Source organism: Elephas maximus, chromosome 11 (assembly GCF_024166365.1).
Source record: "Elephas maximus indicus isolate mEleMax1 chromosome 11, mEleMax1 primary haplotype, whole genome shotgun sequence".
Lineage (NCBI taxonomy): Eukaryota > Metazoa > Chordata > Mammalia > Proboscidea > Elephantidae > Elephas > Elephas maximus.
This window is the reverse complement of record NC_064829.1, coordinates 115676534-115693802: the sequence shown is the minus strand read 5'-3', so window position 1 is coordinate 115693802 and position 17269 is coordinate 115676534. Positions and strand designations below refer to the sequence as shown.

The 17269-nt window shown below is 38.7% G+C and overlaps 1 protein-coding gene across 1 annotated transcript in view; it reads right to left on the bottom strand.

The window, feature by feature from the left end:
* Positions 1-5373: 5373 nt before the first annotated feature.
* LOC126086328 (uncharacterized) overlaps positions 5374-17269 on the bottom strand; it is a 70797-nt gene continuing 58901 nt past the window's right edge. Inside the window, exon 11 of the mRNA XM_049902481.1 lies at positions 5374-10239. Within this exon, the coding sequence (XP_049758438.1) occupies positions 8873-10239 (1367 nt within the window). The 3' untranslated portion in view covers positions 5374-8872. The remainder of the gene's footprint in view (positions 10240-17269) is intronic.

Genomic DNA, 17269 nt, shown 5'->3' with positions numbered 1-17269 from the left:
TTTATGGAAAGACGCCCCAAATAACCAAAACAATACTGAAGAAGAACCAAGTAGGGGGCCTCACGCTTCCCAATGTCAAAACATACTATACGGCGATTGTAATCAAAACAGCCTGGTATTGATTCAATGATAGACATATAGACTAGTGGAATAGAATTGAGAGCCCAGAAATAAATCCATCCATTTATGGACAACTGATTTTTGACAAGGGATCAAAGTCCAATCAAGGGGAAGAAACAGTCTATTTAATAAACGGTGTTGGCAAGACTGGCTATCCACTTACAGAAAAATTAAACAGGACCCATACCTCACACCATACACAGAAACTAACTCAAAATGGGTCAAAGACCTAAATGTCAAACTAAAATTATAAAGTTACTGGAAGAAAACATGAGGAGAAAAATAATCTTTTTTGAAAAACAGGCTAAAAGACATAACTACAAATGCATGAATAGAAGATAAATTAGATAACTGCGACTCATAAAAATTAAATACACTCATCAAAAGAGGAAAAAGACAACCTACAGACTGGGAAATATCTTCGGCAATGACATATCCAATAAAGGTTTAATCTCTAAAATATATAGAAAACTTCAACAGCAAAAAGATTAAAAAAAAAAAAACCCAATTAAGAAATGACCAAAGGACATGGACACTTTATCAAAGAGGACATTCAAGTGGCCAAAAAATACATAAAAAGATGCATGTGATCATTAGCCAATAAAGATATGCAAATCAAAACTACAACGAGATACCACCTGACCCCTGCAAAAATGGCAATGATAAAATGGAAGACAACAAATGCTGGCGAGACTGCAGCAAGACTGGAACTCTTATACACTGCTGTTGGGATTGGAGAATGGTACGACCACTATGGAAAATGGTATGGCGCTTCGTCAACAAGTCAGAAATACCTTATGATCCAGCAATCCCACTCCTATGTATACAGCCAAGAGATATAAGACCAGTAACACAAATAGACATCTGTACACCTATGTTATTGGCAGCATAGCCACAATGGCAAAAATGCAAACAACCTAAGTGCCCATCAGGGGATGAATGGATAAACAAATTGTAGTGCATACATACAATGAAATACTGTGCAATTATAAATAATAACGAGAAGTCTGGAAAACATAGCATGGATGAATCTGGAGGACATTATGCTGAGTGAATAATCACAAAAGTACAAATATTGCATGGCCCCACTATTATAAAAGTCAAGAAAAGCTATATACACAGAAAGCAACATTCTTTGATGGCTACCAGGGAGGAAAGGGAGAGAGAAGGGGAATAACTTTCTAGACAGTAGATGCTTGTTATTTTTGGTGATGGGAAAGGCAATACCAAATATGGGTGAGGTCTGCACAACTGGACCAAGGTAAATGAAGACACTAAGAAGTACACAAGAAAAAGGAACAATTTTGGTGAACGCTATACCAATTGACAGAATACCAACTGAGATGTTTCAACAAATAGATGAAGCACTGGCGGTGCTCACTCATCTATGCCAAGAAATTTGGAAGACAGCTACCTGGCCAACTGACTGGAAGAGACACATAATTGTACCCATTCCAAAGAAAGGCGACCCAATAGAATGAGAGAAATATCAGACAGTATCACACACAAGTAAAATTTTGCTGAAGATCATTCAAAAGCAGCTGCAGCAGTGTATCGGCAGGAAACTGCCAGAAGTTCAAGCTGGATTCAGAAGAGGATGTGAACCAGGGATATCATTGCTGATGTCAGATGGATCATGGCTGAAAGCAGAGAATACCAGAAAGATGTTTACCTGTTTTATTAACTATGCAAAGGCATTCGACTGTGTGGATCATAACAAATTATGGATAACATTGCAAGGAATGAGAATTGTGCTCATGAGGAATTTATACAAAAATCAAGAGGCAGCTGTTTGAACAGAACAAGGGGATACTGCGTGGTTTAAAGTCAGGAAAGGTGAGCATCAAGGTTGTATCCTTTCACCATACCTATTCAATCTGTATGCTGAGCAAATAAGATGAAAAGCTGGACTATATGAAGAAGACCGTGGCATCAGGATTGGAGACTCATTAAAAGCCTGCATTGTGCAGATGACACAACCTTGCTTGCTGCATGTGAAGAGGACTTGAGGCACTTACTGATGAAGATCAAAGACCACACCCTTCAGTATGGATTACATCTCAGCATTAAAAAAAAAAAAAAACCACACAGAAATCCACACAACTGGACCAATAAGCAACATCATGATAAACAGGGAAAATACTGAAGTTGTCAAGAACTTCATTTTACTTGAAAACACACACCTCACCAGTATCATCTTATGTCTTATAGTCCAGTCTAGTCTTTGTCTGAAGAGTTGGCTTCAGGAATAGTTTCAGTTTTGAGCTAACAGAGAGTCCAGGGGTCATGTCCTCTGGGATCCCTCCAGTCTCAGTCAGACCATTAAGCCTGGTCTTTTTACTAGAATTTGAGGTCTGCATCACACTTTTCTCCTGCTCCATCAGGGACTCTCTGTTGTGTTCCCTGTCAGGGCAGTCATGGTGGTAGCCAGGCACCATCTAGCTCTTCCAGTCTCAGGCTGCTAACCAAAAGGCCAACAGTTCGAATCCACCAGGCGCTCCTTGGAAACTGTATGGGGCAGTCCTGCTCCATCCTATAGGGTCGCTAAGAGTCGGAATTGACTTGACGGCAACGGGTTTGGATTTTTGGTTTTATACTCATCAAAAGAGTAAAAAGAGAATCTACAGTCTGGGAAAAAAATTTTGACTATTACAAATCTGACAAAGGTCTAATCTCTAAAATCTACAGGAAAATCCAACACCTCTTTGTTCTACAACAAAAAGACAAAAAATCCAATTAAAAAATGGCCAAAGGAAATGAACAGGCACTTCACCAAAGAAGACATTCAAATGACTAACAGACAAATGAGGAAATGCTCGTGACCACTAGCCATTAGAAAATGCAAATCAAAACCACAGTGAGATACCATCTCACCCCGACATTACTGGCAATAATAAATAGAAAAAAAAATAACAAATGTTGGAGAGGCTGCAGGGAGATTGGAACTCATGCACTGCTGCTGGTGGGAATGCAAAATGGTACAACCACTTTGGAACAACGATATGGCACTTCCTTAAAAAGCTAGAAATAGAAATACCATATGATCGAGCAATCCCACTGCTAGGAATATGTCCTAGAGAAATATGAGCCGTCACACGAATAGACATATGCACAACCATGTCCATGGACGCATGGTTCACAATAGCAAGAAGATGAAAAAAACCTAGATGCCCATCAACAGATGAATGAATAAACTACAGTACATACACACGATGGAGTCCTAGGAAATGATAAAGAACAATGATGAATCTTCAAAGCATCTCACAACATGGATGAATCTGGAGGACGTTATGCTGAGTGAAATAAATCAATCACTAAAGGACAAATATTGTATGAGACCACTACTATAAAAACTCATGAAAAGGTTTACACACAAAAAGAAACCACCTTTGATGGTTACGAGGAAGGGATGGAGTGGAGATGGCAAAACACTAAATGGACAGCAGGTAAGTGGTAACATTGGCGAAGGGTAAGACAGTACACATGGAGACCCTGGTGGCGTACTGGTTAAGAACTACGGCTGCTAACCAAAAGATCAGCAGTTCAAATCCCAGGTGCTCCTCGGAAACCCTATGGGGCAGTTCTACTCTGTCCTGTAGTCACTATGAGTTGGAATCGACTCAACAGCAATGGATTTTTATGGGTTAAGACAGTACATAATACTAGGGAAGCCAGTACAACTGTACAAGGCAAGGTCATAGCCCGTACAACTGTATAAGGCAAGGTCATAGACACAGCCAAACTCTCTGAGGGACTGAATTACTGGGATGGAATCTATGGGGACCATGGTCTTAGGATACATCTAGCTCAACTGGCATAACATAGTTTATAAAGAAAATGTTCTATGCCCTACTTTGGTGAGTAGAGTCTGGAGCCTTAAAAGCCTGTGAGCTGCCATCTAAGATACTTCAATGGTCTCACCCCTTTGGCAGCAAGGAAGCATGAGGAAAACTAAAGACACAAGGGAAAGATTAGTCCAAAGGACTAACGGACCACAATGGCTACGGCCTCCACCAGACTGAGTCCAGCATAACTAGACGGTACTCGGCTACCGCCACTAACTGCTGTGACAGGGATCACAATAGAGGGTCCTGGACAGAGCTGGAGAAAAATGTAGAACAAAATTCTAACTCACAAAAAAAAGACCCAGGTGGGATTGTAAAATGGTACAACCACTTTGGAAATCCATCTGGCGTTATCTTAAACAGTTAGAAATAGAACTACCATACAACCCAGAAATCCCACTCCTCGGAATATACCCTAAAAATACAAGACCCTTCACACAAACAGATATATGCACACCCATGTTTATTGCAGCTCTGTTTACAATAGCAAAAAGCTGGAAGCAACCAAGATGTCCATCAACGGACGAATGGGTAAATAAATTGTGGTATATTCACACAATGGAATACTACGCATCGATAAAGAACAGTGACGAATCTCTGAAACATTTCATAACATGGAGGAATCTGGAAGGCATTATGCTGAGCGAAATGAGTCAGTTGCAAAAGGACAAATATTGTATAAGACCACTATTATAAGATCTTGAGAAATAGAAAAAACGGAAAAGAACTCATACTTTTGTGGTTACAAAGGGGGGAGGGAGGGAGGGAGGGAGGGAGAGGGCTTTTTATTGATCAATCTGTAGATGGGAACTGCTTTGGGTGAAGGGAAAGACAACACTCAAAACAAGGAAGGTCAGCCTAATTGGACAGGATTAAAAGTAAAGAGGTTTCCGAGATAAAATGAAAGCTTCAAAGGATAGCGAAGCAGGGGCTGGGGTCTGGGGAACTTGGTTTGAGAGGACTTCTAAATCAATGGGCAAAACAATTCTATTATGAAAACACTCTGCACCCCACTTTGAATTGTGGCACCTGGGGTCCTAAATGCCAACAAGCAGCCATCTAAAATACATTAATTGGTCTCAACCCACCGGGAGCAAAGGCAAAGGAAGAACACCAAGGTCACACGACAACTAAGAACCCAAGAGACAGAAAGGGCCACTTGAACCAGAGACCTACAATATCCTGAGACCAGAAGAACTAGTTGGTGCCCGGCCACAATCGATGTCTGCCCTGTCAGGGAACACAACAGACAACTCCTGAGGGAGCAGGAGACCAATGGGATGCAGACCCCAAATTCTCATTAAAAGACCACACCTAATGGTATGATTGCGACTAGAGGAATCCCAGAGACAATGCTCCCCAGAACTTCTGATGGCACAGGACAGGAACCATCCCCGAAGACAAATCATCAGGCATGAAAAGGACTGGTCAGTGGGGGGGAGAGAGATACTGATGAAGAGTGAGCTAATTAAATCAGGTGGACACGGGAGAGTGTGTTGGCAACTCTTGACTGGAGGGGGGATGGGAAGATAGAGAGGGAAGAAGGTAAAATTGGCACGAAACGAGAGACTGTAAGGGCTGACTCAATAGGGGGAGAGCAAGTGGGAGAAGGGAGTAAGATGTATGTAAACCTACATGTGACAGACTGATTGGAATGGTAAATGTTCACTTGAAGCTTAATAAAAATTAAAAAAAAAAAAAAAAAGACCCAACTTGCTGGCCTGACAGAGACTGGAGAAACCTTGAGTATGGCCCCCAACAGCCTTTTAGCTCAGTGATGAAGTCATTCCTGAGGTTCACCCTTCAGCCAAAGAATAGATAGGCCCATAAAACAAAATGAGACTAAAGGGGCACATCAGGCCAGGGGCAAGGACTAGAAGGCAGGAGGGGACAGGAAAGCTGGTAAAAGGGAACCCAAGGTCCAGAAGGGAGAGCACTGACATGTCGTGGAGTTGTTAACCAATGTCATAAAACAGTATGTGCACTGTTTAATGAGAAGCTAGTTCTGTAAACCTTCATCTCAAGTACAATTAAAAAAAAAAACTCATTGATAATCTGTAGCTATATCACCTTTATCAATGTTAATGATTATCTTTTTTTTTTCTTTTGTTACAAAAAAAGACTCGTTGCTGTTGAGTTAATTCTTATAGTGACCCTATAGGACAGAGTAGAACTGCCACACATAGGGTTTCCAAGGAGTTTCTGGTGGATTCGAACTGCTGACCTTTTAGGTTAGCAGCCGTAGTACTTAACCACTACGCCACCAGGGTTTCCCTTCATTCATTAGACCTACCAAAATCTAGTCATTGTTAACACTGGATAAGTCTAATAGTGTCTAGTCTCTTAATTTCTACTTTTAATTGTACTTTCCTCCTTTTTACTTGTGTTGGTTTTATTTTGTTCCATTTCTGTTTTCCTGACATACTATTCATTCCTTCAACACATTTATTTATCAAGTGTCTACTATGCGACAGGACCTTCATTGTTGCTAGAGATGAAGTGAATAAGATGAAAACTGGGTTCAAAACTGAAGTTTACTTCATGCATTAGAGAGTATTAATTTCCCACTGTATAGAACTTTGGTGACACCCCACAAGTTTAGATATGTAGTCATTACATTATCATTCATTTCTTAGAAGCCTATCATTTCAGTTTTAATTTGCATTTTAAACTTTTTATTACTGAAACTTTCAAACACATACAAAAGTATAAATATTAGAGCAATGAACCTCCAGGAACAAACCACCCCACTTCAATAATTATCAATATTTTGCCAAGCTAGTTTCCAGTTCTTTTCCTCAATTTCCTTTTTTCCTGGAATATTTTAAAACAAATCCAGACAACATTTCATAAATTGTAAGTATGTATCTCTAACAAGATGTTTCATTTTTTAATAACCACACTAACATTAGCACCCCTAACAAATTAATATTTCTAAATATCATCTACTATTTGGTCCATGTCCACATTTCTCCCACTGTTTTTTTTTTTTTAATTTTGCTAAAATTAGGTCCACAAAATGGATACATATTGAATTTAGTTAAGATGTCTCTTTCAATCTGTTAATGGTTGCCCCTCCTCCAACTACCACTCAGTTGAAGAAATCAGGTCAGTTATTCTGCAGAATTTTACACATTCTGGATCTGGCTGATTGCTTCCTTGTGGTGTCATTTACCTTGTTCAGCTCTTCCTGCAAATTCTTGATTTTAAAGAATTTTATTTAAAGGCTTCATTCCTTCATTATTTTGGCAATAAGGTGTCACAGGTAGTGCTGTGAACTGCCTATGCACTATATCAGGAGGTGCTTACTGCCCCACAGTCCCACTTTTATTGAGGTTAAGATTGATCAAAAGGTTCCAGAGGTGGTCAGCTTGATAAACTGATGATAAAGTTCTCGTTGATCATTTTCTGGATTCCTTATTCCAGTAGGGGCTAGAAAATGTTAGTTTTTCTAATCCTATCATTCTTTCTGTATATAAATACATTAAAAACAAAAGAACACTTTAGTTGGATAAACTTTGGGTGGCCCTGGTTGGTTCATATAGGAAAGGCAAGATAAATGCTCAATTTTGCCCCTTATTTATCAATTTCCAGAATGATGAGTTGGTGGGATAGTATCTTCTACAGCTGAGCAAATTGTGCAGCCAAAACCAAGTAAGCCATCAAACTACTGGTCGGGTCGTGTCAAAAGACCCAACTCGAAAGAACCCCCACTGGTAAGAACGGAGCAATTTGAACATTAAAAAATACATCTATTTTCAATTGAATTTCAATTATGGGACTTTCACACACACACACAACACACACACACCAATATTAAATTCCCAAGTGGTTTCTTTTTTGCCATCTTTTTTTATCATTTCTAATTCATCCTGAATTGTGGTCAGATAGTGGGGATTGTAAGCCATTTGTTTTTGGAATTTACCATGGGGAAATTATTTCATATTCCTGATTTGTTAACAGCTGTACATTTAATAACCCCACATTCACAAAATCCAGTTTCTTTTCAACGAAAAATTTCTAATGTAGCTGAAGGGATGAAGAACTTACATTCACTGTAATCTCCTCGCTTTTATCCACAATAAATTATTTTAAGTTTAATAAGTGCTGAGAGGTGATAGAAGGCATTTCTACATTTATTACTTCTATAGGATCTTTCTTTCATGAATAAACTAATGATAACAATTATAGAAAATATTTACAGAATACATGCTATGTAGCTGCTACTCTTTCAAGTATTAACTACTTAATCCTTACAACCATCCTTTCACATAGTGTGGCAGGCTGACTCTAAAACGGCTCCCAACGGTCCCCCACCTACTGGTATTCACGTTCTTGTGTAAACTCCTTCTCTTGACTGTGGGCTGGCCTCATGACTTGCTTCTGACCAAGAGAAGTGGATCCCTCCTCAGCCAAGCCTTCAGATTCGACCCCAGCCCTGGCTGAAACCTTGACTGTAGCCTCATTAGAAACCATGAAGTAGAGGGACCAACAAAGTCATGCCTGGACTTCTGGCTGATAGAAACTGTGAGATAATAATTGTGTGCTGTTTTAAGCTACTAAGTTTATGGCAATTTAATAACTAATATGCATCACCATTTTAAAAATGAGTAAAATGAGGCACAGAAGTTTAAGTATCTTGTCCGCTGTCATATTGGTAATAAAGTAGTGAAATGGATATAATAATAGATAAGGCTAAGATTTTCCTACATTCATTATACTATTCTCTCACAAGTTTGGTAAAGATAAACAATATTTGAGTGGTAGTAGGAGACTTTTAAATCAACATATTTTTATCTAATATAAAATCTCTTAGGCTGAGTTAATTGTGAGAATGAAACAAACTTTCTCAAGAATGAATTTTGTGATGTCTGGTAACACAAAGTCCATTTGAAGGGTTTCTTGTATTAAATTACATTATGAATTTTCTGATGTTGAGTAAGGTGTGAATGTTGTCTAAAGGCCTTCTTACATTCCTTACATTTGTAGGGTTTCTCACCAGTATGAATTCTCTGGTGTTGAGTAAGAAATGAATAAAGTCTAAAAGCCTTACCACATTCTTTACATTCATAAGGTTTCTCACCAGTATGAATACTCTGATGTTGAGTAAGTTGTGAGAGCAGTCTAAAGGGTTTCCTACATTCCTTACATTCATAAGGTTTCTCACCAGTATGAATACTCTGATGTTGAGTAAGTTGTGAGAGCAGTCTAAAAGCCTTCCCACATTCTTCACACTCATAGGGTCGCTCGCCAATATGAATGCTCTGATGTGAAATAAGTTGTGAGTAACTACTAAAGGTCTTCCAACACTCCACACATTCATAGGGTTTCTCACGAGTATGAATTCTCTGATGGCGAACAAGTTGCTGCCTTAATCTAAAAGCCTTCCCACATTCCTTACATTCATAGGGCTTCTCACCAGTGTGAATACTCTGATGGACAGTAAGTTGCTGGCATATTCTAAAAGCCTTTCCACATTCCTTACACGCATAGGGTTTCTCGCCAAAATGAATTTTCTGATGTACTCTAAGGTCTGGACCACATACAAAGGCTTTCCCACATTCCTTACATTCGTGAAGCTTCTCAGCCGTATGAAGTCTCTGATGTCGAGTAAGGTGTGTACACTGTCTAAAGGTCTTTCCACATGCTTTACATTCATAAGGTTTCTCACCAGTGTGAATTCTCTGATGTCGAGCAAGTTGTTGATGTACCCTAAAGGCCTTCCCACATTCCTTACATTCATAGGGTTTCTCACCAGTGTGAAGTCTCTGATGTTGAGTAAGTTCTTGGAGCACTGTAAATGCCTTCCCACATTCCTTACATTCATAGGGTTTCTCACCAGTATGAAGTTTGTGATGCCGAATAAGGTGTGCACGCTGTCTAAAGGCCTGCCCACATTCCTTACATTTATAAGGTTTCTCACCAGTATGAATTCTCAGGTGTTGACTAAGTGTTGAGCGACGAATAAAGGTCTTCCTACATTCCTTACATTCATATAACTTTTCTCCGTTATGAATTCTCTGATACTCAGTAAGGAAACTGTGTTTTTTGTAAGTGGTCATTTTTTCAGGGATAAGTTTGACTTGCCTGAAATATCCCTCTTGTGGTTCCTTTTGCCCCTCAATCTTGTTTTGGCATTCCCAATCATTTCCATAAATGCAGCCCTGAAGGCTATAGCTTTTAATTCTTTCCATTATTTCCCATTGGAATGAATATATTTCATAAATGTCCTTCTCTGGAGATAAATTATTGGTCTTGTAGCTGGACTCCAAATCTGGAAAAAAATAAAATAAATAAATAAATTAAACACATGGTATTTTCCTGTTCCAGAAGAAAAATTCCATAGAGAAACAAAGCAAAGTGAAAATAATGCCTATTTCAAGTGAATGGATTGGACATTCTAAAACACAGAAATTTCTTCTACAATACCACACACGTGTTCCTAAAATATTTCACCTTATGCAAACTTACACACCAAAATTTACATGTTTCTTTGGAAAAATAGGGCTGTAGGAGGCCATTAAAACCTATGCAACTTTATAACCAGAACACTAACAAAAATAATAACTGACTAACCAACGGACAACTTGGATAACCTAAAAAAGGCAGCTCAGCATGGCTGAGGGGTGCTTCATGTATACCAAAATGCACAAATACAGAGTGCAAATGCTGAGTTTCAGGTACGAGACATTGCTTTCCTGAGGAATGCAATAAAGAATAAACTAAAGAAAAGCAAGAGATGCCTAGGAAAAAAAACTAAGTCATAAAAACTGTTGTGAGCAGCAAATCTTTTTAATTCTTCTGACTAATATCAACACAGAAGGATAACAGAACATAATTTACATGGTATTTACTCTAAAACATAGAAATAATAAAATGGAAAGGGAGGCTATTGCCTCTGGTTCTGATGGAGAAGCTGATATCAGACTAACTCACTAAAAACAAGTAAAAAGTTGAATAAAAAAAAAAAATCTGCTTGAAGACACTAATTAACAGCCAAAACAGGCAAGATTAGATGACCACGGTCTTAGAGAGAAAGAGAATATGCTGGATGAAAAGCTTTGGTAATCATCCTAGACTTTCAGTGGGGACACTACAAGGGTCACACTTAGGACACTAGGAACAAACAGCAAAAGATCATCCTTGAATAGATGAAGCTGAAGCTGATCAGTCCATACTCTATCTGCCACCAGAGGTAAATCAAATTCTTTCTGGAGAAAGACAACATATCATTCAGAAACAGAATTATTTAGAGGCTCTAAAACTTTTCAAATATAATGTCCACCATTTAATTATAAATTATCTGATATAACAAGACAGGAGAAAAATGACCATAAACCAAGAGATAAAACAAAATAGAAACAAATGGAAAGATGTTTCCATGTTTGTGGATTGGAAGACTGAATATTGTTAAGATCTCAATATTACCCAAAGTGATCTGTAGATTCAATGCAATCCTGATCAAAATTCCAACAATCTTCTTTACAAAAATAGAAAAACCAATCCTCAACTTTATATGGAATGGCAAGATGCCCTGAATAGCTAAAACAAAGTAGGAGGACTCACGTTTGCTGATTTAAAAACATATTATACAGTTCATCTGACATCTGGCTCTTGGGACTTAAGCTAGCAGCTTACCTGAGGTCTTGCCTGCCGATCTTGGAATTCATCGATCCTCGAAGCCTATGAGCAAGAGCCCTGCTGTCTGACCTGCTGACCTCAGGTTCATCAGCCTCTACAGCTACGTGAGTCAGGAGAAGCCTCTATCCTGACCCACAGACTTGGGACGTTCCAGCCTCTACAATTGTGTGAGCCATTTCCCTTATATAAATCTCTCTATACAGGTATTTATACACTTTACTGGTTTTGCTTCTGTGGAGAACCCAGCCTAAGACACCAGGTGATGGGGAGGGGAGTTGGGAGTGATTACTTAATGGACATGGGGGGGGGGTTTCTGGAATGATGGAAAAAAATTGCAACTAGAAAGAGGTGATGGTTTCACAAAATGGTGAATGTCTGAAATGCCACTGAAGTGTACGTTTTAAAATGGCTCATTGTATGTTATGTAAATTTCCCTTAAAAAATTATACAGTTACAGTAATACAAAAAGCCTGGTACTAGTATGAAAATAAACACACAGACCAGTGGAATAGAATTGAGAGTCCAGAATTAAACCCATACATCTATTGTCAACTGATTTTTAACAAGGGTGCTAAGTCCATTCAATGAGGAAAGAAGAGTGTTCTTCAATAAATAGTGCTGGGAAAACTGGATTTCCACACGCAGAAAAATAAAATAGGACCCATGTCTTACACCATACACAAAAACAAATTCAAAATGGATTAAGGACTTAAATGTGCAACCTAAAACCATAAAATTCTTAGGAAACAAAAACGCAGGGGCAATGTTGTCAGGCCTAGCTTTTAACAATGGATTATTTAATACAATAACAAAACCACAAACAGCAAAAGACAAAATAAATAAATGGGACCTTTTAAAAATTAAAAACTTTTATCATCAAAAGTCTGAACCAAAAAAGTGAAAAGACAAGCTACAGACAGGAAGAATATCTTTGGAAACCATATGTTGGATAAGAATATAATAACCAAAACATACATAAAACTTTGGCAACAACAAAAAGATAATCTAATCATAAAAAATGAGCAAAGGATTTGAATAGACATTTCACCAAAGAAGACCTTCAAATGGTCGCCAAACCCATGAAGAGATGATCAGCATCACTAACCATCAGAGAGATGCAAATCAAAACCACAATGAGATACCATTTCACTCCCACTAGGATGGCTACCCTGGTGGCACATGGGCTAAAAGCTAGGTGACACACGGGCTAACCAAAACGATGGCAGTTCAGACACACCAGCGGCTCCTTGGAAACCCTATGGGGCAGTTCTACTCTGTCCTATAGGGTTGCTATGAGTTGGAATTGAGTTGACAACAAGGAGTTTCGTTTTGGTTTTGTGCTAAGAGAAGGCCCGGGAGCATCACCAAGCTCTCCCAGATCTCGGTTTCTAAATACCATTCCCCCTTAAAAGGAAGCACGCCTCTTTAAAGAAATGCTCATTCAGGTTGTTGTCAGGTGCTGTAGAGTCGATTACGACTCATAGCGACACTGTGTACCACAGAACAAAACACTGCCCAATTCTGTGCCATCCTCACAATCGTTGTTATGCTTTAGTCCATTGTTGCAGCCACTGTGTCAGTCCGTTTCATTGAGGGTCTTCCTCTTCTTTGCTGACCCTCTGCTTTACCAAGCATGATGTCTTTCTCCAGGGACTGATCCCTCCTGACAACATGTCCAAAGTATGTGAGACTTAGTCTCGCCATCCTTGCTTTTAAGGAGCATTCTGGTTGTGCTTCTTCCAAGACAGATTTGTTTGTTCCTTTGGCAGTCCATGGTATATTCAATATTCTTTGCCACCACCACAATTCAAAGGCATTAATTCTTCTTTGGTCTTCTTTATTTATCATCCAGCTTTCACATGCACGGGAGGTGACTGAAAAACACCATGGTTTGGGTCAGGCGCACCTTAGTCTTCAAGGTGACACCTTTGGTTCTCAACACTTTAAAAGAGGTCTTTTGTAGCAGATTTGCCCAATGCAGTGCGTCTCTTGATTTCTTGACTGCTGCTTCAATGGCTGTTGATTGTGGATCCAAGTAAAATGAAATCCTTAACGACTTCAATCTTTTCTCCGTTTATCATGATGTTGCTTATTGGTCCAGTTGTGAAGATTTTTGTTTTCTTTATGTTGAGGTGCAATCCAAACTGAAGGCTGTGGTCTTTGATCTTCATCAGTAGGTGCTTTAAGTCCTCTTCACTTTCAGCAAGCAAGGTGGTGTCATCTGCATAATGCAGGTTGTTAAAGAGTCTTCCTTCAATCCTGATGCCCTGCTCTTCTTCACATAATCCAGCTTCTCGGATTATTTGCTCAGCACACAGACTGAATAGGTATGGTGAAAGGATACAACCCTGGTCCACACTTTTCCTGACTTTAAACCGTGCAGTGTCTCCTTATTCTGTTCGAACGACTGCCTCTTCATCTATGTACAGGTTCCTCACGAGCACAATTGTTCTGGAATTTCCATTCTTTGCAATGTTATCCATAATTTGTTATGATCCATACAGTTGAGTGCCTTTGCATAGTCAATAAAACACAGGTAAACATCTTGCTGATATTCTCTGCTTTCAGCCAGGATCCATCTGCCATCAGCAATGATATCCCTGGTTCCACATCCTCTTCTGAATTCGACTTGAATTTCTGGCAGTTCCCTGTTGATACAAGGCTGCGGCCACTCTTGAATGATCTTCAGCAAAATTTTACTTGCGTGTGATATTAATGATATTGTTCGATAATTTCTGCATTCTGTAGTATCACCTTTCTTGGGAATAGGCATAAATATGGATCTCTTCCAGTCAGTTGGCCAAATAGCTGTCTTCCAAATTTCTTGACATAGATGAGTGAGCACTTCCAGTGCTCTATCCGACTGTTGAAACATCTCAACTGGTATTCCGTCAGTTCCTGGAGCCTTGGTTTTTGCCAATGCCTTCAGTGCAGCTTGGACTTCTTCCCTCAGTACCATGGGTTCCTGATCATATGCTACCATATTCTTTTTGGTATAGTGACTCTGTGTATTCCTTCCTTCTTCTTTTGATGCTTCCTGCATCATTTAATATTTTCCCTGTAGAATCCTTTAATATTGCAACTCAAGGCTTGAATTTTTTCTTCAGTTCTTTCAGCTTGAGAAATGTTGAGTGTGTTCCTTCCCTTTGGTTTTCTATTTCCAGCTCTTTGCACATGTCATGTTAATACTTTGTCTTCTCGAGCCACCCTTTGAAGTCTTCTGTTCAGCTCTTTTACTTCATCATTTCTTCCTTTTGCTTTAGCTACCCTACATTCAGAGCAAGTTTCAGAGTCTCTTCTGACATCCATCTTGGTCTTGTCTTTCTTCCCTGTCTTTTTAATGACCTCTTGCTTTCTTCATGTATGATGTGCTCAGTGTCATTCCACAACTAGTCTGGTCTTCAGTCATTAGTGTTCGATGCATCAAATCTATTCTTGAGATGGTCTCTAAATTCAGATGGGAAATATTCAAGGTCATACCTTAGCTCTCGTGGACTTGTTCTAGTTTTCTTTAGTTTCAACTTCAATTTGAACTTGTATATGAGCAATTGATGATCTGTTCCGCAGTCAGCTCCTGGCCTCCTTCTGACTGATGATACTGAGCTTTTCCATTATCTCTTTCCACAGATGTAGTCACTTTGATTCCTGTGTATTCCATCTGGCAAAGTCAGTAAAAAAAGGTATTTGCAATGAAGAAGTCATTGGTCTTGCAAAATTCTGTAATGCAATCTCCAGCATTGTTTCTATCACCCAGGCCAATTATCCAACTACCAGTCCTTCTTCTCTGTTTCCAACTTTAGCATTCCAATCACTAGTAATTATCGATGCATCCTGACTGTATGTTCGATCATTTTCAGACTGCAGAAGTTGGTAAACATCTTAGGCGTATGGATATTATCCTATCACTGACAGCGCTGTACTTCAACATAGATCTTGAAATGTTCTTTTTGATGATGAATGCAACACCATTCCTCTTCAAGTTGTCATTCCTGACATAGTAGAACATATGATTGTTCCACTCAAAACGGCCAGTACCAGTCCATTTCAGCTCACTAAATGCCTAGGATGTTGATGTTTATACATCCCATTTCATTTTCGATAATTTCCAATTTTCCTAGATTCATACTTTGTACTTTCCATGTTCCGATTATTAATGGATATTTGCAGCTATTTCTTCTCATTTTTAGATGTGCCACATCAGCAAATGAAGTTCCCCAAATCTTGGTTCCATTTATGTCATTAAGGTTGAATCTACTTTGAGGAAACAGCTCTTCCCCCGTTATATTTCGAGTGTCCTTTAACCTGAGGGGCTCTTCTTCCAGCACTATATCAGACAGTGTTCCACTGCTATTCATAAGGTTTTCACTGGCTAATGCTTTTCAGAATTAGACCGCCGGGTCCTTCTTCCTAGTCTGTCTTAGTCTGGAAGCTCAGCTGAAACCTGTCCACCATGGGTAACCCCGCTGGTATTTGAATACTGGTGGCATAGCTTCCAGCATCACAGCCACACACAAGCCCCCACAGTATGACAAACTGACAGATGTGTGGGGGGTAACTTTATATCTCAAAGTATCTTAATGTCATGTAGTCTAAGTCCTAGATTACACTCTTCCTTTTCCAAAATTGCTTTAGATATGCTAGGTCCTTTGTTTTCCACATAAATTTTAGAATCGTTTTGTTATATTCTATAAAAAAAAAAAAAAAAGTTTGCCGGAGAGTATGACTGGAATTGTGTTGAATCTATAAAATAAGCATTTTTACGATACTGAGTCTTCCAATTCAGAAAATGACATCTCTCCATTTACTTAGGTTTTCTTTAATTTCCCTTAGCAATGATTCATGGTTTTCACCATGGAGGTCTTACATATGTTTTGCTATATTTATTCTTAAGTATTTTATGTTTTTGACACGATTGAGAATTGAGTTATTTCATTTTCCCTTTTTTGCTCCTAGTATATAAAAACACAACTTATTTTTTATATTAATCTTGCATCCTTTGTCCTTATTAAATTCACTTATTACTTTGAGTAGTTGTTGCTTTGATTCTTTAGGATTCTCAATCATACCATCGTCTAAGTAGAGACAGTTTTACTTCTTTTTTCCGATCTTTTATGTCTGTTATTTCTTTTTCTTGCCTATTGCAATGGCTGGACCTTCAATACAATGTTGAATAGATGTGGCAAGTGTGGGCCTCTTTGCCTTGTTCCCAATCCAAGGGGGAAATTCTTCAATTACTGTGTGTGATGACGTTTATGATGTAGCTTTTTTGTGTTTGTTTTAAAGCAGGTGCTCTTTATCAGGTTGAGAAAGTTTCCTTCAATTTCTAGTTTTTGCAGAGACTTTATCATGAACTAAATTTTGTCAGATGTTATTTTTATATCAGTGGAGATGAACATGTGGGTTCATTTTTTTTGTGTTAATAAGGTGAATTATGCAGATTAATTTTTTAATGTTAAACTAAGATTGCATTTCTGGGATAAATCCTACTGATCATTGCTTTATATATTGCTGGATTTTATTTGCTAAAATTTTGTTAAGGATTCTACATCTATGCTCATGAGGGAAATGTATCTATAATTTCCTTTTTGTTGTAATTTATTTATCAGGTTATGGTATAAGAGTTACACTGACCTCATAAAATGAATTGGGACATGTTCCCTTCT